A 23,230-nucleotide genomic window follows, 5' to 3' on the forward strand; every position below is an offset into this window, starting at 1 on the left:
GATTTCTATCTCTTCTGGACTTCTCAACGTTACTCTTTTAAGTCTACAGTCGACATTAGCATAATAACGATATAACCAATCCATTCCCAGTATCACTTTAAATTTTTCAAAAGGTAATTCCATCAAATTAACAGGGAATTCAATTCCCTGAATTCTTATGGGACACCCTCGACTCACCATATTTACCCGAGCACTGTGTCCTAACGGATTCGTCACTATCACCTCATTGTTAGTAGCTTCTAATTGAATGTTCAATTCTCTCACTAACTTACTAGTAATGTATGAATATGTAGAACCCGTATCAATCAATACCATAACCCGTTTATCAAACAACAGAAAGGTACCTGTTATAATCTTCGGGTCATCCCGATCCTCATTGGTCTTGAGATTATACACTCGAGCAGTGGAACGTATCTCTTGTTGAGCAGAAGAATCGGACTGATTTCTTCCTCTGCCTCTACCTCTTCCCCTTTGGCCTGTAGAAATAGACCTCTCTGGCCGTGCAGATTCATCGAGTACTCTAGGACAATCCCGAACAAAATGTTTGATCTCCCCACATCTATAGCAAGCTCCAGAAATCCTTCTACATATCCCAGAATGATTTTTTCCACAATGTTGGCATTGTCTGTCTTGACTCTGGTTAAATCTCCCAGCTTCAGATCCTGCTGATTGAGTTTGTCTGCCTCTCATCGGATTTGATCCTCTAGCTGAGGATACCACTGACTCCGATCTAGCTTGAGGTCGAGAACCAGCATCTATGCCTCTTTTTGACGGTGCGAAACTCGAAGAAGCACCCGTTCTCTTGACTGTTTGAGTCCTTGAATTTTCAAATCTCTCATTCTGGGCTCTTTCCAAAGCTTTGGCACGATTGACTACCTCTTGAAACGATGATAGATTCAATACAATCAACATCTCCTTCAACCGAGGACGTAACCCCTCTACGAACCATTCACAAGCATTCTTCTCAGTAGGAACAAGCTCGGCAGCAAAGCAACTCAACTTATTGAATTCACACTCATACTCATATACAGTGTGATTCTATTGCTTCAGATTCATGAACTCTTGCTTCATTTGACGAACAAATTGATCTCCGATGTACTTATGTTTGAATTCTTCTAAAAACAATGACCAAGTTACTTGGGCGTTAGTCATCCTCAATGTAACATTGGTCCACCAGATCCTTGCTTGTCCTCTCAACAAGGAAATTACTCCATTTAGCTTCTCAGCATCGGAACAATGAAGTCCCGTAAGAATGACCTTCACGTCATTAAGCCAAAGGTCTGCAGTAACAGGACCTTCATCGGCTTCCCCTCTAAACTCTGGAGCTTCTAATCCCTTCAACTCTTTCGCAACATTCATTTTTGAAGTTGAAGTAACAGGAGGTTGAAAACGCGTCAATACCGCGTCTAAAGTTCTAAAGAATACATTTTGATCATTCACATGCACTCCAGAGGGTATCTGTTCTTCACTCTGCCTGGCCAGGGCAGGTGAATTACTACTTTCAGCGGGTATATCATCTCCCACTTCATTTCTTGAACTACCTTGTCCGGACATCTATAAAAATACAATCATATAGTTCTATTAGCACAACAGTATACTTGCTATTCCATCAGATCAGAAGTTTTCATTATTTTGTTGGCATGTATACCTTATAAAACACTCAAGACTCTAGTTTATGCCGAGAATTGACTAAACCTTAGCTCTGATGCCATTAACTGTAACACCCCAACCCGTACCCGACCCGAATACGAGTCTGAGGTGTCATATTGACTTTTCAAACCTTGACACTTAAAGAAAAACCCCGGGGAATTTAAAACTTGTTTAAAACAAAATACTTTAATTTACATAAAAGAGACCACAAAATACAAACTTGATCAGAGTACTCATAATTAACGACTTATTACATGCCAACACTCTATACACAACAAAATACATACTTTGTCGATTACTTCTGATATGATCTTCTAGTAATAATACTGTCATTGCCACTTCTATTATTGTTCTTCACGTTTCTTGGTACCTACGTGTAAATCACTTACACGCTAAGTCATAGACTTAGTGAGGCAATAAATAAACATGTAACAGTAGATTCATGAAAATGCATTCTTTCCATTTGATCATGATATTTCAATATGCATGGATATATTTCCTATGACATATATAATCAAGTCATGCACACATGAAACTTACCTTTTTGCATCACTTTCACTTTAATTTATATTTCAATTGATGTTGTTGTTGCCCATGTATATTATTGAGAATAAAGGTATGTGAGTACATTGAGGTTGTGCACCAATGCTGTCACCACAGCTCGTATAAATTCCCTCATGGGGCACCGAACATTTGTTCAGTATTCTTCCCGAAGGACTGTTATATATGTCCCGTAGGACCACTACGTCCCGAAGGACTACAATACCCTCGACTCTTGGCATGCCAACTATACCTATAGCTCTTGTATCATATACTATGGGCATTTATTATGAATATATTTCTCATCACTTGTTCTTTCTCTTCTGTCACATACCACATGTATGTGTAACCATATATTTCATATCATATCACATATTGCATATTCATATGTCATTTCATATATTCATATAGCTTATTTCATTTCACATTGGTCATATCTCATAGCATATATCACATATGCATATAATCATATATGTCATTTCATATATTCATATAGCTTATTTCATTTCACATTGGTCATATCTCATAGCATATATCACATATGCATATAATCATGTATATCATATCATATATCTTATGTTTCATGCTCTTATGTTTATGCATATCATGTATTCATGTACATATAAGAATCACATATCAAATAACATTTTAGGAGTCACTTCTTACTATAGTAACTCCATCATTGGCTCATCGCAAGCCAATGTTCGTTCAATAATATAAGTACAATTAAAATTGCACTCACCTTAGCTTTTCTTTGATTCGATTATAATCCTTTGATTATTCTGGAACTTATTTAGGCTCAATATCTACATAAATATATCATTTCAAAACAACTATCATAAGTCTAAACTTTAAACTTGATGTTAATAACTTAAACCGGTTTAATGAATCAAAATCCATATTTTCATTTAGGGGGGAATTGATACCCCCCCAGGGGGAATCTGTTCCCCCTGCACATACTGGAATTTTTGTCCAAGAGGGGGAATCGATTCCCTTCATAGGGTATCAGTTCCCTATACCCAGAAATTGTATTTTAACCCCGAAAATCATCAATTCTTCACTTAATTCTTTTATTTTAAACCCCTATCATGTCATTAAACTCAACTACCATTACTTAAACCAACTTATATCCATGAAAATCATCTATAACTTCAAAATCCTATCCTTTATATGTAATTCAAGAATCATACTCAAATTTCAATATGTTTTTAAATATCATTCTAACACTTCATATTCCTTAATTAGCATGATGACAAGTCAAATTTAACTTCAAATTCAACTTATCAACTCTTTTCCATGATTTAATATAAAAACTCATTTTCTTAAATCTCTTATAACTTTTCATCTTTATGTTTTAGAACAAATTAAGCTTTCCTTAAGCTTAATTATCATCTAGTGATCATAACCCAACTTTTAAAACAACAAATAACCAAGAAAATAGAAAACTCACCTTTATTGTGGCTTTCTCTCGTATGGAAGAACAAAGAGGAGAAGAAGAGATATTCTTCTTATCCATTTCCCCGTATATATCCTCAACATAATACAATTTAATCATTTAATAGTTAAATGACCATTTTGCCCTTTAATTCTTTTAATAATTACTAACAATCCTTCCAGATAAATCATTGAATTATCTAATTATTCTACTTTAATCACCAAATTCTGAAGTTTTACAATTTAGTCACTAACCCGTATTTTGGGATGTTACGCAAACGAATAGAAAGTGGTCAGAGAACAAATGTAGTTTATCAAGTACACGGTCCATGTTATGCCTGAGATTGTAATCAAGTTTGAATGTTAACATTTAATTGTATATTAACGATTTTGGCTATAGTAATTTGAATTGCTCAATAGTTCTAACCTCATCTTGGATGACCAAATGGCAACAACAAATTGCATAAATTCATATAATCCATTTTTGAGGATAACATCTGTAACATGAAGAAAATGTGATTAAAGTTGTACGCTTATATGTTAAAATAATGGATACAAATTAACAGAATTGAAACCTTCTGGATGTCTTGGGATGTAGGCAATGACACCATTGACATAAAAAATTACTAGTTTTCTTGCAAGCGGCATTGCAGACACGATATACTTGTTTGGATCATCATCTTCATTGACCGCTTAGTTGTCCACATCTGTTAAAATAAAATAAAATACATTTCAGAACGTGTAAATGTTTAGAAAAATAAATAATTAATTACCTAACTCGTTTGATGTCATTGCCGTAATTCGTCACGCAACATGGAGACTTCATCGCGCAATGATGAAATATTGGCTCGCATTCCGCTCACAAGGGAATCAATATGCTCCCGAAAATTGACCATGTATTCCATCACTGTCGTAATTGTGACATCATGTCCAACTTGAGCTTCTGGAGCTTCTTCCATCATTGCGTATCCCATTGGTTGGTCATCTTTATTATCCTCACTCTCTAGATCTAATCCAACATCCTTGACACGCTTCCAACCGACTTTTTCAACAAAATCATATTCCGCTTTTTTAACAAATAACATGTCAATCTTGCGGGTTAATCGAACAGGGGAGTCAAACGAAAAATCAACTTCTTTCTTGTTCAACAGATGGGTGATGACACATCCATATGGTAGTGAAGTTGAAATTAATGTTCCCTTTGTGACTATATATACAATTGTATTAAAAATCTGTTTAGAAATGTTTGGAGCCGTTTTGGCTTTGGATTTATACTTTGCTATCCACCAATAATCGATGTCTCGAAGCATTGAATGTTTTCCCCTATTAGGCCGAATAAACCAAGTCAGCATTTTGTGAAACACTATGTACTCTAGATCTAGGTGAATTGGGCTATTTCTAGCAACCCGTTTAATTGTAGACCAATCTACATCATTTTCATCTGAATCCCCTTTATTCGCTACACCTAAACCCTTCGCAATAGTTTCCGGAGATATATATATATATCTTTCCCCATGACATGGGTATTAATTCCTATTATATTACTCTTATTAGGCTCATACTCGAAGGAAGCATTGTTGTAGAAGACTCTAACTAGGTTGGGGTAATATTTTGGTTCCACACCAAAGAATTCAAGCCAACCCCAAGATGTAAACGTGGATTTAAAACTAAAAGCATATTTATCATCGAACAAGAAACCCAAGTCAATGAGACGTTCAGGACGAATCTTCCTTACTTTAAAACTCCTTTGCCATCTTTCTTCTCCGCATCGGATCTAAAATTGTCAGTTCCGAACAACCTGATTTCCTCAGAATGGGCGATTGTTTGAGAAGGAGGTTGTGGTTGAGAAGAACTGGGTTGGAAAGAGGTGGGTTGAAAAGAGATTTGAGAAAGACCCTGCTTCTGACGCTGACGTTTTGGAGCCATTTTGGGTGTGGATGTTGTTACATTTGAACAAAAACATATTAAGGAAAAAAAAGACCAATCTGCAAATCAAACAAACCCTAATTTATGGCAAAATATCAAAGAATCTACTTGAATATCTGATCGTAACAATTATAAACGCTGGTATTCGTCGGAGTCGATGGGTTCTTTTCTGCCTTTAGGTTTAGGGTTTTTCGATTTGGAGTTTGTATCATATTTATAATAAATGAAAAAAACGAGTAATTTAAAAAGGTATCGACACAAGTTAATAATGTGTCGATACATTATGGTAACATGTTTTCAATTTAAACCGGTATATTTAGACCAGTTATATTGTTAATTTACCTATTATATTATAATTGTAATTAAAGATCAACATATCTGGTATCTATTTACCGGTTTTGTCATTTTGAGACCGGTTTTATCATATTTTTACCTGTTATATTATTTTGGATCGATACATTTTCATAAAGTGTCGACATTTTTTAAGCGCTATAACTTATTTTTTTTTAAATTCATAAAGTGTCGATATTTATATTAAATTATTGACACTTTCAACATATCTGATAACTTTTTCCGGTTTTGTCATTTTTGAGACATGTTTTATCATATTTTTACCTGTTATATTGGTAATGATCGATACATTTTAATAAAGTGTCGACACTTTCTAAGCGCTATAACTTCTTATCTTTTAAATTCAGAAAGTGTCGATACTAATATTAAATTATTGACACTTTCAATATATCCAGTAACTTTTTCTGGTTTTGTCATTTTTTAGACAAGTTTTATCATATTTTTACCTGTTATATTGTTATGGATCGATACATTTTCATAAAGTGTCGACACTTTTTAGTTTAATTTCAGAAAGTATCGATACTTATATTAAATTATCGACACTTTCAACTTATTCGGTATCGTTTTACTAGTTTTGTCAATTTTGGGACCTGTTTTATCATATTTTTACATGTTATATTGTTGTGGATCGATATTTTTTTTAAAGTATCGACACTTTATAGGCGCTATAACTTCTTCTCTTTTAAATTCAGAAAGTTTCGATACTTATATTAAATTATCGACACTTTCAATATCCGGTAGCGTTTTACTGGTTTTGTCAATTTTGAGACCTGTTTTATCATATTTTTACCTATTATATTGTTATGGATCGATACATTTTCATAAAGTGTCGACACTTTTTAAGCGCAATAATTTTTTCTCTTTTAAATTCAGAAAGTGTCGATACTTATATTAAATTATCGACACTTTTAACATATCCGGTAACTTTTCTGGTTTTGTCATTTTTGAGACCTGTTTTATCATATTTTTACATGTTATATTGGTAAGGATCGATACATTTTCATAAAGTGTCGACACTTTTTAGGCGCTATAACTTCTTCTCTTTTAAATTCAGAAAGTGTCGATACTAATATTAAATTATCGACACTTTCAATATATCCGGTAACTTTTTCCTGTTTTATCATTTTTGAGACCAATTTTATCATATTTTTACTTGTTATATTGTTGTGGATCGATATTTTTTTTAAAGTATCGACACTTTATAGGCGCTATAACTTCTCTCTTTTAAATTCAGAAAGTTTCGATACTTATATTAAATTATCGACACTCGACACATATCCGGTAGCGTTTTACCGGTTTTGTTATTTTGGGACCGATTTTGTCATATTTGTACCTGTAATATTGCTATGGAGTGATCCATTTTTCATTTGTATCGACACAAACCGACAAGCTAAGTTTACTGGTTGTCAAATTTTTTAATATTTCTTCATGATTTAGACCTATTACATTATTATTACTCAACATTTCCGATAACGCTAAACCGAATATTGTAAATATATTATAATGTATCTGGTAACACCGTATATTAACCTGCCTTTCCAGAGACAATCCCGCAGCAGCTCAGAATGATCAAAGAAATAACTAACAGCCATGATTACCTCTTCTCCCACAATAGACCAAGCAGCTTTAAAGAAATGAGAGATAAACCCATCGGACCAGGGGCTTTACCAGAATGCTGGCTAAACATAGACTCTTTAATCTCCTCTTTTGTCACCCTCCTACAGAAAACTTCCTTCGCAGTACTATAGAAAGTACACCGTAACAGCTCCTTCAAAACACTAATACTAGCTCCAGCAACCTCACCATTCGGCTTACCAAGGATATATATATATATATATATATATATCATTTTAATACTTTGTTATATTTTATTCCACATGTTTTGTTTATGCTAACTTTTTTATTTATTTTTCATTTTGGATTCTGTATTAGGGATTACACCTTTTGGAAAATTTTGATTATCATTTGACTTCAAAATGCGTTATGCTAATTCTTTGATTGGGTAGTTAAGCCTTGAGGGTTTCTTTCTTTCTTTATTTTTATACGTTCTTTAGTGACCAACCTAGTTTCTGCATTCAGTGGACCATCCACACTAGCTTCTTTTGTAGCTGTCTGTTTTTTTTTTATCGCTTGGAAGGGCTGTCTATTCTCTTTTTTGGTCCAACCTATTCTGGAACTTATAAGGACATAGGTATTTACACCCTATTCTATGTGCCTTGGTTATTTACACAATGAGGTGCTGTCTATTTCAGTGGTTTTAAATATGTCTCCGAATTGTCCATATCTTTTATCTCGTTATTTTCAAGGGCTTTCATTTGCTTGTCCTAATTCAAGTCAGTGTACAGATTGCTGCCATAATAGTGAAGGTTTTATTTTTATTTTCCACCTTAAATGACTGCTTCTCATGCCTACTCTTCAACTCCCATTAAGTTTCTTTTTTACTCTTTTTCTCAACAGCGGAATTGTCTTTGGAGTTTCCAGTTGGTTTCACTGCCGTTACTTACCGTATATCAATATATAATGTTCTGCAGGTAAAAGAGTTGATGTTGGGTCTTTAATGAGCAAGGCTTCTATTCCTCCATTACCTCCTGGAAGCAGCCTATACATGCAAGAGGTGCATGCCAAGGTTTTGACTTCTGTCTTCCTCGGTACTGTTGTTAATATGAGTAGCTGGTCATCTCATTTCTGCAGCTGAATACGTCTTTACTTTTCATCCTTTAGTATCAACTTTTGGATTGTCTATTAAAATTCAGTGGTCTTTTTAGAAAAGGGATGAGTCATTTTGCACTTGGTATTTTCATTGGCCTGTTGCTTCAGTGGGTTTTAGAATACCAATGATATAGATACTAATATTTTGACTCTAACAAATTCCTATGCTCATGTTGCCAGCTTGGGGAAGAATTTCTCTTCACTTTTGGAGGCCAACATACTCCTTTTGGTGCATCACCTCAGGTAAATCTAAAATTGATTTAATGAGATATATCTTTCTTCTCTTTTTTATCCAAAAAAGTTTAGGAGCAAGAGTGGTTACTCTATCTCCAAGGCCAGTGCAACCCGCCAACCCATATTGGGATTTAGGGACCCATTGAACTTTCACCCGCGAGCTTTTTGGACTTTCAAATCGCCTCCCAATGGTTGTCAGTGGTCAGTGGGATTTGAACCTAGGTGGGGTGCATGAAGAGTAAGAATCTTTATTTTCTTTTCTCTCCTCTGGCATTGAGCGTCCTATGTCATCTCATGGAATCCATCAAAGCCGGTACCAATGATGCAAGAGCACTTTGAAATGGACTATGGTGTCTTTATGCTGGTTATGCACAACAGCTTTCACCCAAGGGTGTTTGTTGCATTGAACATTACACCTAATAGTTAGGCATTATATTTTATTTTTCTTCTTTGCATTCAGTTGTTGGGTGAAAAGGTTTTGTATGGCACAGTATTTTATGCCTTAATTGTTTGCATATTTTCCATCCTTCCTGGCAACAATTGATTTTGTTTCCATCTTGACCAAATGGTTATTCATTCTGCTTCAGATCCTTGTCCTTGGAGTGCCGGTTATACTTACAATTATTTTGGTCATGGTTTGGACATCTTATTTGATGGCCTGGTATGAAAATAGATTCTACCCCCAACGCCCAAAAATTAAAGACAACGGTTTAACAGGCATTTAGATACATTTTTGTTCCTATTGTGTTAATTTTATCTTAAAATCACTCTACTCTTAGAATGGCTATTAACAGGTTATGAAGAATGTATATATTGCAACAGTAACACACTTTTATGTACACCAAGTTTCTGTTTTAGGTAAGACATAGTTGTGTGGTTTCTTGATTATATGGAAGCAAAGTTGTATTGTTGAGAAGGCAAATAAGCCAAAAACTGGCATGGATAACAGACACAAATTTCAACTATTCCATCTCCCTAATTTAAAGAAGATTCCAACACACTGGGGTGAGGTGGCATCCGAAGGCAGCAAGCAATCAATGACCCTTTTGTTCTCAGCTATTATCATGTGTTGGACTCAATGTCTTGCCAGTGAGTTTCCACAGTAGCAAGTATCAATCTCTGCATGCTATTGTTTAGTAAAATGGAGTATAAAACTCTTTGTAGTGCATTATCTTAGCAGCTAATTGATCCATTGGGATGATAATCACATCATGCCGCAGGCCCGCAAGGATCTTTTCCCATCGATGCGTTGACGACCTAATAAGAGCCAAAATATAAGCCCCAGCAACCACAAAATCTATCCAAAATATTATTAAAATAAAAAACTTCCGTTGCCGGGACTTGAACCCGGGTCTCTCGGGTGAGAGCCGAGTATCCTAACCAACTAGACTACAACGGATTGGTGACTCTGGCAATCTCTTAAAGATTGATTTAAAATAGATTGACGATGTTCCGAAGAGCAAAATACGTAGCATATGCATATGTGGAGCATGGGGCTGAGGGTTCTCAGCACCAAAATTCGGCCCCATACCAGATGAGGGCCGAGCTCTGATATAGGAAGGAAAAACATATATAGTTGAGAATGAGAAAACAGAACTTGCAAAGATTGCCATTTTTGAGAAAGAAAGAAATTGCCATAGATGACAACTAGCCATAAGCCCAGCTTATTTATTAGTGCATTAGGCTCATGTCCGCATGTGTATTAGACTGGAATACCAAACACGGATACGTTACAGTGTCTGGCTTAAAGTTGATAGCAGATCAACTTGTTTCTCAAGAAAAATGTAGTTAGCATGTATTATTGAAAAATGATAAATATATATATATTGAAGAGGCATTTCCGGCTTTGATCACCATTTCTCCCTTCGGTGTAGACGACAATATTGGTCGATTTCAAAAGAAATATGTAAGTTAAATCATGGGTAGGAAATGACGACTTGGATTGTCATTATAGCAATAATCTTATTTTCCTAGTCTGGCTTATTTTGCATAGATGAGTTTAACAAATTTGCCAAGTGTAGAGTAGATATATCATAAAATGTACTAATAGTGCTGGATTTGAGTAGATCCTGGGTCCAGAAACACAGACAAGTAGCAATGCCAGACTCCAGCCATAGCTCTCAGCACCAGGGTGGACCATAGATAAAATATGAGCCAGCTGGAGCCTAAAATATCCCCTGCGCTGTATTATTTGTTTCTGGGGACCACCCAGAATCTAATAATCTTTACCTCTGAGCCACATACTTGTATAAAAGATATTTCTCTCTCTCACTCTAAAATCTACTACTCGTACAACTTGAGCATTAGAGAGCATGCTGAAGTCTCAACACTTACTTCATAAAAGTACAATATTTCCGTTGCCGGGACTTGGACCCGGGTCTCTCGGGTGAGAGCCAAGTATCCTAATCAACTAGACTACAATGGATTTTTGATAAATAAAGAATATTTATAGATTTGGATTTGTATTTTCAGTCGTCTACAGAAAGGTATCTCTCATTCACATTTATCTTTCACTAAAATTTTCATGCTTGATTTCGGCTTTAAAACAATGCTCCCTCCCTGTAATGAATTTCTTAATTTATGCTGCAAAGTTAACCGCTTTCTACCTATGGTTAATTGGTGAAGATCAAATAATCATCTTTATAGGGATTTTAGCCAATGTGCTGCTGAGTTAATAATGGGTTATTCCTCCACTTGCCCGTTTTTCTTGTATATTCGTAAGGTTTTCTCAGGCTGCCCTTTTAATTGGATGATAAGAAAATGTAATGAAATGTTGCCTTTAGATGGTTTCAAGGAGTATGAATCCATTGTAGATTCAAGGTCGGCCCTTTTTTACTGCCTTTTCAGGATCAGCTGTCTTCCTTAGAATTAGTATTTGGGATTGGTATAAAGGATTAGGAATAAACGGAGAGGCTTCTGAATCTGAAGCACATAACTTCCTAATTCCTAAATATGCCAAGTGCCAATACAATCGAAGCACAGAATAACTATGCAGGAATTATATGAAAGCAAGAGAAAGGTCAAGGGTGTCAAAAAATCCTAGGTCGTGCATGCCTTCACAACAAGGTTCCAAACACCCATCACTAACTTCATTGTAAAAACATCCATAGCATTTTATTCATAACTGAAGAGGGCTCAACACTTTTAAGTACCTAACTCATTGTTAGCTACTTCATACATGATCGGTTGAAGAGAAAAAAACCGACCTTTGCTTTATGGGTATGTTTTGTGAAGATACAAAAAAAGTTGTGGATACATTTGGTTGTTGTCTGTCCGGTAAAAGTAGATCAAAGAATGTTTATGTTTGGTAGGTTGTTCGAACCAAATCCATAGAAGAAATGTTTATAAGTTTATCGCTGCGCGAATTTAAAAAATGCATATATGAATAGCAGCAAAACAATTTCCGTTGCCGAGACTTGAACCCGGGTCCCTCGGGTGAGAGCCGAGAATCCTAACCAACTAGACTACAGCGGATTATTGACCCGATTCTATTTTTATTTATTATATAGTTAAATTTTATATGTAGGTGTATTTAATTATTTACAGTGAAAGTCGTTTTAACCAGATTGTTTTAGGCCTGAACACATGAATTCCATGAGGCTTCAAATTCAAATCTATCATTTCAGCAATCCATATTGTGATTTTCCATCAGCATTACCATCCATCCCTTCAACCGGATCTACCTTGTGATTTTGTTGCTTCATCTCCCACTGTTTTAGTTGTCTAGTTTTGGCCTCATTGGGATCCACCTATTGTGTAGCTTCTCCTCTATGTTACCTGGTTTATCCTCTGGAAACTTGTTAAAGAAACAAAACAACAAAATTCCATGAGCAAACTCTAGGTGGAAGAAATAAGTCAGTATCTTCAAAAATATATGAGACAAACCTCAACTCTCTTTCTTCCGTGGGTTCTTTTACCTCCAACATGTACAACCATTATTAGATTTCAAAGGGAACTTCCATCAATCTCACAGTAAAAGAAAGCTACATACACACATTTCATTACATGGACATAAGTTTAACAAACAATATAGCCCTTGTAATGAAAAGCAAAAAATATAAGACACCTGCAATCCATAACCAAGTGCATTTTCACATATGTCACAACTGGGAATATCACTTGGATTTGCCAGTCCAACCCGAATATGCCGGCTACCATGCTTATTGTTGCACATCAAAAACTCAAAGCAAGGTTTCAATCTACAACAACGGAACAATCCTTATCCTAAGACATGACATCAAACGAAAGAGATGGAAGGTGGGTCTTGATCTGTCAACTTTTGGTTTGATTCGATTTACTATTTCTGTCTTGATGGAAATGTGTATGTAGTTTTTCAAAAACAGTGTTGGATTTTGGGGTTTGGGGTTGAGAACCTCACTTGCTGCATCTAGAAGAATATATATTTAAACAGGCAGTCACAAATCTTCAGACAATGAAAAATGTTAAAACTCACATTTCACAAACAACACTGGTAACTCTCACCCTTTTACAGATCATTTCTTTTATATTTTTGATCTGTAACAGAGGCCATATTTCCAATTTAATACAATCAGAAACCTTATATATGCTTACAGTTTATATAAAATTCAGATTACAACTTCTTCATGGAACCAAGACACACCAGATCATTATAAGACCTGTAAAAACAATTGCGGCAAACAATGGCAAAAAAGAAAGTGAAATTGTTGACATTCTTTTGTGTATTTTTGTTGAGCAACTTCAAAATGAAATATTCAACATCTCCATGCTCAAGCTCTCCATCATGGCATTTTCCATGAATCCGCATTTAGCCCTGTTAAAACTGCTGAGTCTCGGCTTGAATGAGCAAGAAGAGAGTGGAAGGATTGGGATGTTCTCACAGTTGCAGAGCTCGACCATGTATCCGTCCGGGTCATGGAAGAACACTTGATCGACCCTATTCCCTTCATCTTCAACCACTGCCGTCACATACTTCATCCCCATGTTTTCGAGCCTCCTCTTCACGAGCCCCACATCCCTACACTGTTACACCGCAAACGGCTTCAACAAAAACATTTTCAAAACCAGTGATACAAACTAAAGTTTCAGGCCCAGTTTTCTGAATTATACCTGGAATGATATGTGGTTATCCTTGGGATTGATTGTTCGCGGTTCAACGATAGCCTCAAAATCATCGATAGATGGATTCTCAATCAAGTGTATACCAATGCAGTAGTTATACAACCTGCATATTTGAGACAGTGGAACATTTAATGTCGTTTCATGTAAAACTTAAAGGGAGGGGCGGTAAGCATACCAAGCTCCATTGAAGCTGAAAGAAGAGGGGCGTTTGATGGGAACAAAACCTAACACTTGTTCATAGAACCTCATAGAATCCCAAACTGATCTACACAACAATGACACGTGATTCAATGAAAGAAGAGGCAATGCCTCATAGTTGCTTATTTCCTCAATCTCCATCATCATTTTACTCTTTACACTAATTTTCTTTCGCTTCTTGCTTGCTTGCTCACTTGTTTGAACACTTTGAATGACCAGGTTACTGCCTTGTGGTCCTTTTATAAACCAAATGTTTGTGGATTCAAATTCAAGTGATTATCAGGAACTTTCCTAGCAAATTCTCTGTACATAAAAGAAATTGCCATGAAGAAACATTGAAAGTGCTTTACTTAAATATCATTGAACATTACTATTTAATTATACTATTGGCTCCAAATTTAGGCAATTAAGCTTTTAATTTAAAGTTTATTACAAGTATAAATTCTCGGTACAATCATAATCATATAGAAAAATAACTAGTATAAATATTATTTAAGTACGGGTGTGAGTGTTTGATACAAGTATATGTCTAATACGAATATATTTATTTTTACAAGATCTTAATGTCCTTGGAAAACCATTGGACAAACATATCCCATACACATTTTCACTCAAGTTTGAGTGTTTATTTTTCAATTAGCTAGTTACTATTTTTAGCACACGGTTTCTACACTGTTCGTTCATCTAGATAGGTAGAAATGAAGTGCAAACAAATAAACAAAGCTGTCTGGTTTAGCTTCTTGTCTAAATCCTTTTGAGTTATAGGTTAATGCTGAAGATGTTGATAAAGTAAGCAGTTAAACACCAAGCCCTTGGAGGTATCCCAAGGACAGAAAAGTAGAAGGTTCCGAAAATGTGGGAAATTTCTTTGATGTTTCCTCAATCGAAATATATGAGAATAAACGTTTAGCCAGCCAACTAAAATTATGTAATTCAAATGAAAATAAGCAAATAAAATTATGACATTTCATGCAACAGAAAGACTCTTCACATAGATGATCATGCATAGACTAGTTATAGACATTAAGTTTTCACTGAATTTTCTAAATACAATCCAAAATATCTTCTTCTTTTTTTTAAAAAAAAAAAAAAAAGTGATAACATTCTTACATCAGATCAATAGCCCTAAGGACCTTGTGGTGGTGGTGGTGGTGGTTGGAATTGTTGAATGCCATGCGACAAGTTTGACAATGCTGACAGAAAGGATGAAAGACGAGCATTGGCATTTTGTTCATCCTAATCACGTTGAAGCCACCAAGCCCTGAAATCTTGATCTAAATTCAAAAACGTCTCTCGTTTTACCAGAACTTGGAATATTTGGGTGGCAAAGAAATACAAAATGTTTTTTTGGAATTTCATTTTTCCAAAGCTCGCAACGCATCCATTGCATCTGAAATGGTATACTGAGAATGAGGAGAAACAACTTCGTTCACCGACTTCCTTTGATTAGACATACTCTGACATAACTTCTCAATCTGAGTAACCAATGTCTTTCCTGCTGATCTTCTAATCGGAATTGATTTTTTACCTTTATCTTGTACAACCCCAAGCATTCGCTTGCCGCGACTAGAAGTTTCAAGAGAAGGGTCTAAGGCTACCTCAAGATTAGGAATATCCTCATTCTTGGTACCATGCTCATTCGTATCACCAGATCCCTCAACAGGTTTAGCATTTTCCGTAGAAACTCCATTTGGAACAACACCAGACGAAACTGCCCATGCAGGCTCTCCAGTGGCTACAACGTCACCGAACATTTTCCACAATAACTCATTCAACCGTGGTTCAATTCCTTTCTTTTTAAATCCTTTGAAATCAGGATTTTCCTGCATAATTGTATAATATTAAACATTATACTGAAGTTTTCATAATAATGTAAACTACTAATTCAATGAATTCAACACATTTACATATTGTTACATGCAATACTAAACTGTAACTTTTCAGCCCACCATTCTTCGTTGGCATTGACAGTCTTTTTAAATAGACACCATTCAAGACCAGGAGAGTTCTTAAGTAACACATTCCATAACCTCCATTCTTTTTTTAATGTATCCCACTTATTTTTCAATTGTGGTTTTCCATAATTCTTCTGTGTTCTTGCTTTCGACATTTTCCCAACCTGTTGTGCTCAGATGAGTTGTTGGTCTATTACCAGCATCAACTTCTTTTACTCAAATTTCACAAAATGTCATTGCGAGCTCGTCATCCCAAGTCGCTTTCGATGCTGAGATACTATCACTCTCCACAAAATTACTTGACTTCACCATCTATAGTTTCAATTTGAAATGTCAGCCAGAATGAAAAAAAAATCTAAATAGAAGATTCAAGCCTATACTTAAATTCCTGGCAATTATAATTATTTCACTTGTATAGCATTTTTGTGAAAATAATTAAATTAAGGCTTTTTGTAGTGATCCAAAATCAAGTGCCACAAAACGAATGGAACTCATATTTGTTTATTCTCACAGTAGATTAGCAGAAACACATAAAATAACTCATCGTGATAATTAAAGACACTTCAACAAAGAACCATCTAGAAACATGAAAAGACAAAGCTAAGGCCTAGGCATAATTAAAGACCCCAATTGAATTCACATATCTTGCACACTGAAGGCAATGAATGCAACCTTTAAAGATAACTTTCTATGGAATCCGAGAGGAAACTTTTTCACCAAAACTGAAGTTTTAGCTCAAAAACAACTAACAAATAGACCCACAAATAAAACCATATCATAACACTCATCACCAGATTAAGTTTCATCAATTCCCACAATGAATTATTCTCATGTTTCAAGTTAGACTTGACTAGTATTAGGATGAAGTCGACATTCAAAGCTTTGTGTGCTTTAATCCTAAGCAGTGAACGAATGGAAATTTAGAAATCTCAGGACAGAAACAAAACAAAGAATAAACAAAATCAGTGGAATTTAAAGTTGTCAATTTTAAAAGTCACTTTTGTAACTACGTCAATTCTTGTCGAACCAATAAAGAACAAGGCACTAGAATCCAAACTTTCGCTGAATAAAAAGCAAGTTAAATTTTCGAAGCACGGGCAACAATGAGATAGTAAGTCCAGTTCCTTTCAACAATTTTCTAAAAATAAAAAGAAATAAATCATCAGAAAACAAAAGAAAAATAAACATCAAACATTGTAAAAAAAAGAAAAACAAATATCAAACATTGTAAAAACTAACCTTTAGCAGCCAACAAGTGGCAGCAGCAATTTGATAGCAAACCAGAAACAGCTAGGTTTCCAAATCTGGGAAGAATATAAAGTTTTGCATCTGGTTTAAATTTCTTCTCTGTTTTAGAATTCTTAGCAGATTAGGAGAGAGGTGGCGATAGGCCTTGATCGGAGCTAAAGAAGAGGTGATTGTTGACGAAGTGAAATGGGTTACAGTTTAGGGATGAATTTGAGGCTGTTAAAAGATAAATAGTTTTTCTGTACTTTCATCATTTTTTTTTTCTTACTCATCGGAAAATAGTTATTTTCCCGTTTCACTATATTTCTATAGTGTAAATCATCCCATTAATCACTAAGCTTTAATTTATATAGAGAAAATCGCCTCAGTGACCAAAAATACCTTATAATATACGATTTTAACCAACTTTTTTTAGATTTGCCAAAATGACCAATAAAATCGCAACGCGATATCAAAATCGCAACGCGATTTAGAAAATCGCAACGTTAAAAAGAAAATCGCAACGGTCAAAAGAAAATTGCAACGCGAGCTTCCAAGTTCGCAACGCGATTTAGAAGAAAATCGCAATGCGATTGATAGAATCGCAATGCGATTGATAGAATCGCAATGCGATTTATAGAATCGCAATGCGATTGAGAGAGTCGCAACGCGATCTAGAAGAAAATCGCAATGCGACTGAGAGAATCGCAATGCGATTTATAGAATCGCAATGCGATTGAGAGAGTCGCAACGCGATCTAGAAGAAAATCGCAATGCGACTGAGAGAATCGCAATGCGACTGAGAGAATCGCAACGCTAAAAAGAAAATCGCAACGGTCAAAAGAATAGTTAAAAAAATTTTGTTTCTTAAGAATTTTCTCTAAAAAGATAGTATCCGCGCGGACGTGTCGAAGACACGTATGACCACGACCACGACCACGACCACGACCACGACCACGACCACGACCACGACCACGACCACGACCCGAGACGAGACGGCGGCGGCGGCGGCGCGCGAGAGTCCCCCTTGTCCTCTTTCACTCAACAAGGAAGTGCAAAATACAAGCCTTAAATACCATTCCCAATAGTATTTCCAATACTATGTGGGATTGAGCATTACCAACACTTGTTCCAAATATCATTATTCTTCATAAGTTATCATCCATTACAATATGAATTAGTCGTGTTAATGAACCAATATACCTCATTAATATATGGTATTGTTGAACAAAAGAATGATGATGATGATCTTATTAAAGATCATCTAATACGAAAGAATCCAATGCATAACCGATACCTTATTGTGAAACTAATTCACATAGAGGTTGTACGTGAAAAAAAAATCTTTTACTTTTATAGTAAATATCTATCTCAATAATTTTAATATAAAAAATATATTTTTTATTTAATAATAGAATTATTTCATGTATTTATCAAGTTATAATTTTAAATACTTATTAAAATGAATTAATTTATTATCGATAATTCATATTGTAATGGATGATAACTTTTGAAGAATAATGATATTGGGAACAAGTGTTGGTAATGCTCAATCCCACATAGTATTGGAAACACTATTGGGAATTATATTTAAGGCTTGTATTTTGCACTTCCTTGTTGAGTGAAAGAGGACAAGGGGGACTCTCGCGCGCCGCCGCCGCCGTCTCGTCTCGGGTCGGGTCGTGGTCGTGGTCGTGGTCGTGGTCGTGGTCGTGGTCGTGGTCGTGGTCGTGGTCGTGGTCGTGGTCGTGGTCGTGGTCGTGGTCGTGGTCGTGGTCGTGGTCGTGGTCGTGGTCGTGGTCGTGGTCGTGGTCGTGGTCGTGGTAATACGTGTCTTCGACACGTCCGCGCGGATACTATCTTTTTAGAGAAAATTCTTAAGAAACAAAATTTTTTTTAACTATTCTATCAATCGCATTGCGATTTTCTTCTAAATCGCGTTGCGAACTTGGAAGCTCGCGTTGCGATTTTCTTTTGACCGTTGCGATTTTCTTTTTAACGTTGCGATTTTCTAAATCGCGTTGCGATTTTCTAAATCGCGTTGCGATTTTTATATCGCGTTGCGATTTTATTGGTCATTTTGGCAAATCCAAAAAAAATTGGTTAAAATCGTATATTATAAGGTATTTTTGGTCACTGAGGCGATTTTCTCATTTATATATTAATTCACTAGATTTTAATTTATATACGATTTTATTACCAAATTTTAGAATACTTTAACTTTAGTATTATAATTTTATATTGTTTTTATCATCAAATCATTACATCATTAATATCATGATAGTGTGACATTTTTTTAAAAAGCACTACTAAGGGGCTGTTTGTTTACCTCTTAATGGAAGCATTCAACGTTGAATGTTGAATCGTTCAGCACGTTTATTTCGCACCTCTGAATGATTCAGTGTTGACTGATTAAACAAAACATTCAGCATTTGAATCGTTTAACACTTAATCATTATGAAGTAAACAAACAACCCCTAACTCTTTTTTACTATCATTACCAATTAATCATCATTCATCATCAATAGTCATTTGTGATATGATTGATAATAAAATATTTATATTTACATTAATAATTTATTTAAAACTTACTAAAAATCAATAAAAATTTCATTCAAATATTCAATGTTTTAAATTTTGATTTTAATTTATGGTTAGAGGATGAAACTAATTTTTAAGTATATTATATATCTTTTCAAAAAAATAATTATATCATTCTAATTATTGAATAAACATTATAAATCTCTAAAATCTGAGAAAATTATAAACCTCCCCCAAAAATTATGAACTTTTATATATAGTTTCATAAGTTTTAAGAGGATTTTAAAATTAACATAATCTAACAGAAAACAATTAAAAACATATAATTAAATCTTAAATAAATTGAAAGAGATGAATAATTCTCATTGTTTTTTAGATTCATGTGCTCAATTTAATTAATAAGATTATTGATTCACATTTTTTTTCATCAAGAACGTTAAATCGATAAGAATGACACCTTGCTCTTCTTCTTGTGGTGCTGGGGCTTTAATTCATAAACTTTTTAACAAGAATAACAAAGATTTTTAACAAGATCATTAAACATTTATTTTCATCAAAATAAATTTACACCTAAAACGCATCTAATACATCACTACTACCCATTAGGGGTGTATGAATTCAAATATCATATCAGATCCGCTCCCAAAATTCAAAATATCCGAAAATTTTGAATACCTAAAGTAGTAATTCATATTCGATCTGAAAGAATCGAATATCCAAAATTTTGAATTGGTTATTTGAATATCAAATCCAAATATAAAATTTAATTCGACAAAAAAATTAGTTTTAAAAATTTTCAGTTAACTTATTTGAAACCTCTACTATATTTTTTTTATATTCAATCACTCACACAATAAATAATTAAATATCCTAATTTTTATTATTTAAAAATTTTAATGGGTTAGTGGATTACTCATTTATTGAGCTAAAGAATATCTAATTTTTAAAAACACAATTTTCTTCAGATAATCTGAAATTGAAATTTATCCAATCCGTATCCAACATTTTTTTGGATATCCAATCCGAATCATCAAAAAATCATAGATCAGATTGGTCGGTTCAGATCTTTTTGCACACCCCTACTACTCATGAAACGATCATGAAGAGAAAGCTAGTCAGTACTACAGATGATACTAAAAAATATTTGAATTTTTTTTTTGTTAAAAATGAACCTCTATTACAATGGCCACCCAAACATTTTATAACCAAATGTCTAATTGGGAACCATCTCTCCCTTACCTCTCATTACTTCATCAACATCCAAATAAAAAAAAAACATCATTTAATAGTAAAACATATCCTTATGAAAGCTACCAATAGAACAAGGATGGCATAAAACACTTTCTAGTAAAAACCCAACTTCAGAACACAAACATCCCTTGAACAAACTCAAAACAGTAGCATTATCTGAAAAATCAAGCTCGTTAACAGTCTTTAACATAAAATAAATATGAACGACAAAAGAACTAAAACAACTACTAGTATCCTACTTCACCTATGCCTTATCAGCTTTGGCAGCAGTAGCAGCAGCTTGCCCTCTGAGTCTACCAGTCCTCCTTGCAGCAATAAGACCAACCTTTTGACCAGGTGGAGCATCACGTCTAACAGTACTAGCATGACCGATATGTTGATGGTTACCACCACCATGGGGATGCTCCACTGGATTCATAGCCACACCACGGACCTTGGGCCAGCAGTTCCTCTTCACTCTGTACTTGTGGAAAGCATTACCAGCCTTAAGGAGGGGTTTCTCAGTCCTACCACCTCCAGCAACCTGTCCAATCATGGCACGGCAACCACTTGGAACAATCTTCTTCGCCCCAGATGGAAGCTTGATCCTGTAAAATTACAATCCAAGAATCTCAGTACCAAGTTCATCTTTCACTAATCAACACACAAGGATTAAGACAGTTATCTTTTAAACACAACCACCTTAAGATAAAATGAAATTCCACATGTAAGCACGAGAATTTCGAACTAAAGCAACTATTGAACTATAACATCGGTTGAAAGCATAATCCTTGTGCCTAAGAGATGCTATTTCATTTACATCCCATCAATTCATAAGACAATTAGGGTCAATCTCAGTTTTCTCATTTGTTAAGCCCAAATTCAAGCATATATATATAGGTAATAAACCTTAAGGTAGATGAAATGAATAAGAAATAGTCAAAACAATATAAGATGACATAGGTACAGTTTCAGATAAAAATCAAACATAAAAGGTTCCAAATCAAACTCGAAACATAGTAAGAATCAATTACCTGGTGGTATCGTTATCAGGATTGTGGCTAATAACGATAGCGTAATCGCCAGAAGCCCTAGCGAAAACCCCACGGTCACCGACATGGTGCTCGACATTGCAAACGACGGCTCCTTCAGGGATAGATCTAAGAGGCAAAACATTTCCGACCACAAGAGTAGCTTTCTTACCACAATACACGAACTGTCCGGTGTACATGCCCTCGGCAGCAACGAAGAGTTCCTTCTGCTTCTTGTAACGGAACGGGTGGCGGAAGACGACGCGTGCTAACGGGGCGCCGCGGCCGGGGTCGTGGATGACCTCGGTGACGACACCCTTGAGGTAGCCATTTCGTTCGCCGAAGTCGAGGCTGCGAAAACGGGCGGGACCCTTGCGGTGGTGGGTGTGGGCCTTGAAGACGGAACCGGGACCCTTACGCTGAGCTCGGATGACTCGTCCCATTTAGTGAATGTCGTGTGTCTGTGAGGAGATCTGTCTCTAGGAGACGCTCACGACCAATGAGATGGTATGGAATGAAGGTTTGAGTTTGCGTCAATATATGATATATATGGTGATTATTTTGCCTGAATCTAGGGTTTTGGATTTTGGGCTTTTGGAATTGTCAGTGTTGGGCCTAATAGCGATTACATGTATATATATATATATATATTCATCCTGAAAAAAAATTAGATCTGCCTGATCGGAAAATGTTAATTAAAATAATCAAACAATAATCATGTCATGAATAAATTGTCTTAAAGGTAAATTCGTTACGATGTGTATAATTATTACTACGGACGAACAATTCTCTGAGACTAATATAGTTTCTCTAAATTTCGTGTACTAAAAAAATGAAGTGGATTTGAATAATATTGCTCTTCTCTCAACTCAAGATAAAACTCAAAAAAGATTTATGAAAATCAAAGAGAATGTTTAAAAGCAAATGTCATTTGCTTAAAGATAATCAAATAAATAAAATTATTTATCATTTATAAGTTAAATAGTAACGATAAAAATATCATCTCAAAATATAATCTAAATCTATTTAAAACAAAATTAAATAGCATTAAAAATGTGTTATATCTTAAGCATTAACAACAAGGTCCATTTTCTCTCTATTACA

At 35.1% G+C, this 23,230-nt stretch overlaps 3 protein-coding genes and 3 non-coding genes across 6 annotated transcripts; all 6 read right to left on the minus strand.

The window, feature by feature from the left end:
* Positions 1-10,170: 10,170 nt before the first annotated feature.
* On the minus strand, positions 10,171-10,243 carry TRNAE-CUC. The gene has a single exon. It is a non-coding gene; the product is annotated as a tRNA-Glu (tRNA).
* Positions 10,244-11,196: 953 nt separating this feature from the next.
* On the minus strand, positions 11,197-11,269 carry TRNAE-CUC. The gene has a single exon. It is a non-coding gene; the product is annotated as a tRNA-Glu (tRNA).
* Positions 11,270-12,245: 976 nt separating this feature from the next.
* On the minus strand, positions 12,246-12,318 carry TRNAE-CUC. Its single transcript has one exon. It is a non-coding gene; the product is annotated as a tRNA-Glu (tRNA).
* A 950-nt stretch (positions 12,319-13,268) lies between these two features.
* On the minus strand, positions 13,269-14,370 carry LOC120125205. The gene is made up of 3 exons (XM_039143686.1): positions 14,120-14,370; positions 13,933-14,047; positions 13,269-13,845 (listed from the first exon to the last, which is right to left on the minus strand). Exons 1-3 carry the CDS (start codon positions 14,287-14,289, stop codon positions 13,564-13,566), a joined length of 567 nt encoding a protein of 188 aa, XP_038999617.1. The 5' UTR covers positions 14,290-14,370; the 3' UTR covers positions 13,269-13,563.
* Positions 14,371-15,497: 1,127 nt separating this feature from the next.
* On the minus strand, positions 15,498-15,971 carry LOC120125307. Its single transcript, XM_039143766.1, has one exon. It carries the CDS (start codon positions 15,969-15,971, stop codon positions 15,498-15,500), a length of 474 nt encoding a protein of 157 aa, XP_038999697.1.
* Positions 15,972-21,289: 5,318 nt separating this feature from the next.
* On the minus strand, positions 21,290-22,624 carry LOC120125494 (60S ribosomal protein L8-3-like). Its single transcript, XM_039143925.1, has 2 exons — positions 22,130-22,624; positions 21,290-21,703 (listed from the first exon to the last, which is right to left on the minus strand). The coding sequence occupies exons 1-2, from the start codon at positions 22,567-22,569 to the stop codon at positions 21,361-21,363; spliced, it is 783 nt and encodes a 260-aa protein (XP_038999856.1). The 5' UTR covers positions 22,570-22,624; the 3' UTR covers positions 21,290-21,360.
* Positions 22,625-23,230: the final 606 nt, after the last annotated feature.

Source organism: Hibiscus syriacus, unplaced genomic scaffold, assembly GCF_006381635.1.
Source record: "Hibiscus syriacus cultivar Baekdansim isolate YM2019G1 unplaced genomic scaffold, ASM638163v2 tig00110430_pilon, whole genome shotgun sequence".
NCBI lineage: Eukaryota > Viridiplantae > Streptophyta > Magnoliopsida > Malvales > Malvaceae > Hibiscus > Hibiscus syriacus.

What these genes read in the sequence shown, in the direction of transcription:
- LOC120125494 (XM_039143925.1), bottom strand. Translation starts at nt 22,569, where the DNA reads ATGGGACGAGTCATCCGAGCTCAGCGTAAGGGTCCCGGTTCCGTCTTC. An exon ending in CCTGATAACGATACCACCAG is followed by an intron (nt 21,704 to 22,129) that starts GTAATTGATTCT and finishes GTAATTTTACAG; the next exon opens with GATCAAGCTTCCATCTGGGG.
- LOC120125205 (XM_039143686.1), bottom strand. Translation starts at nt 14,289, where the DNA reads ATGATGATGGAGATTGAGGAAATAAGCAACTATGAGGCATTGCCTCTT. An exon ending in TTCAGCTTCAATGGAGCTTG is followed by an intron (nt 14,048 to 14,119) that starts GTATGCTTACCG and finishes TCAAATATGCAG; the next exon opens with GTTGTATAACTACTGCATTG. An exon ending in ATAACCACATATCATTCCAG is followed by an intron (nt 13,846 to 13,932) that starts GTATAATTCAGA and finishes GCGGTGTAACAG; the next exon opens with TGTAGGGATGTGGGGCTCGT.
- LOC120125307 (XM_039143766.1), bottom strand. Translation starts at nt 15,971, where the DNA reads ATGCAGGAAAATCCTGATTTCAAAGGATTTAAAAAGAAAGGAATTGAA.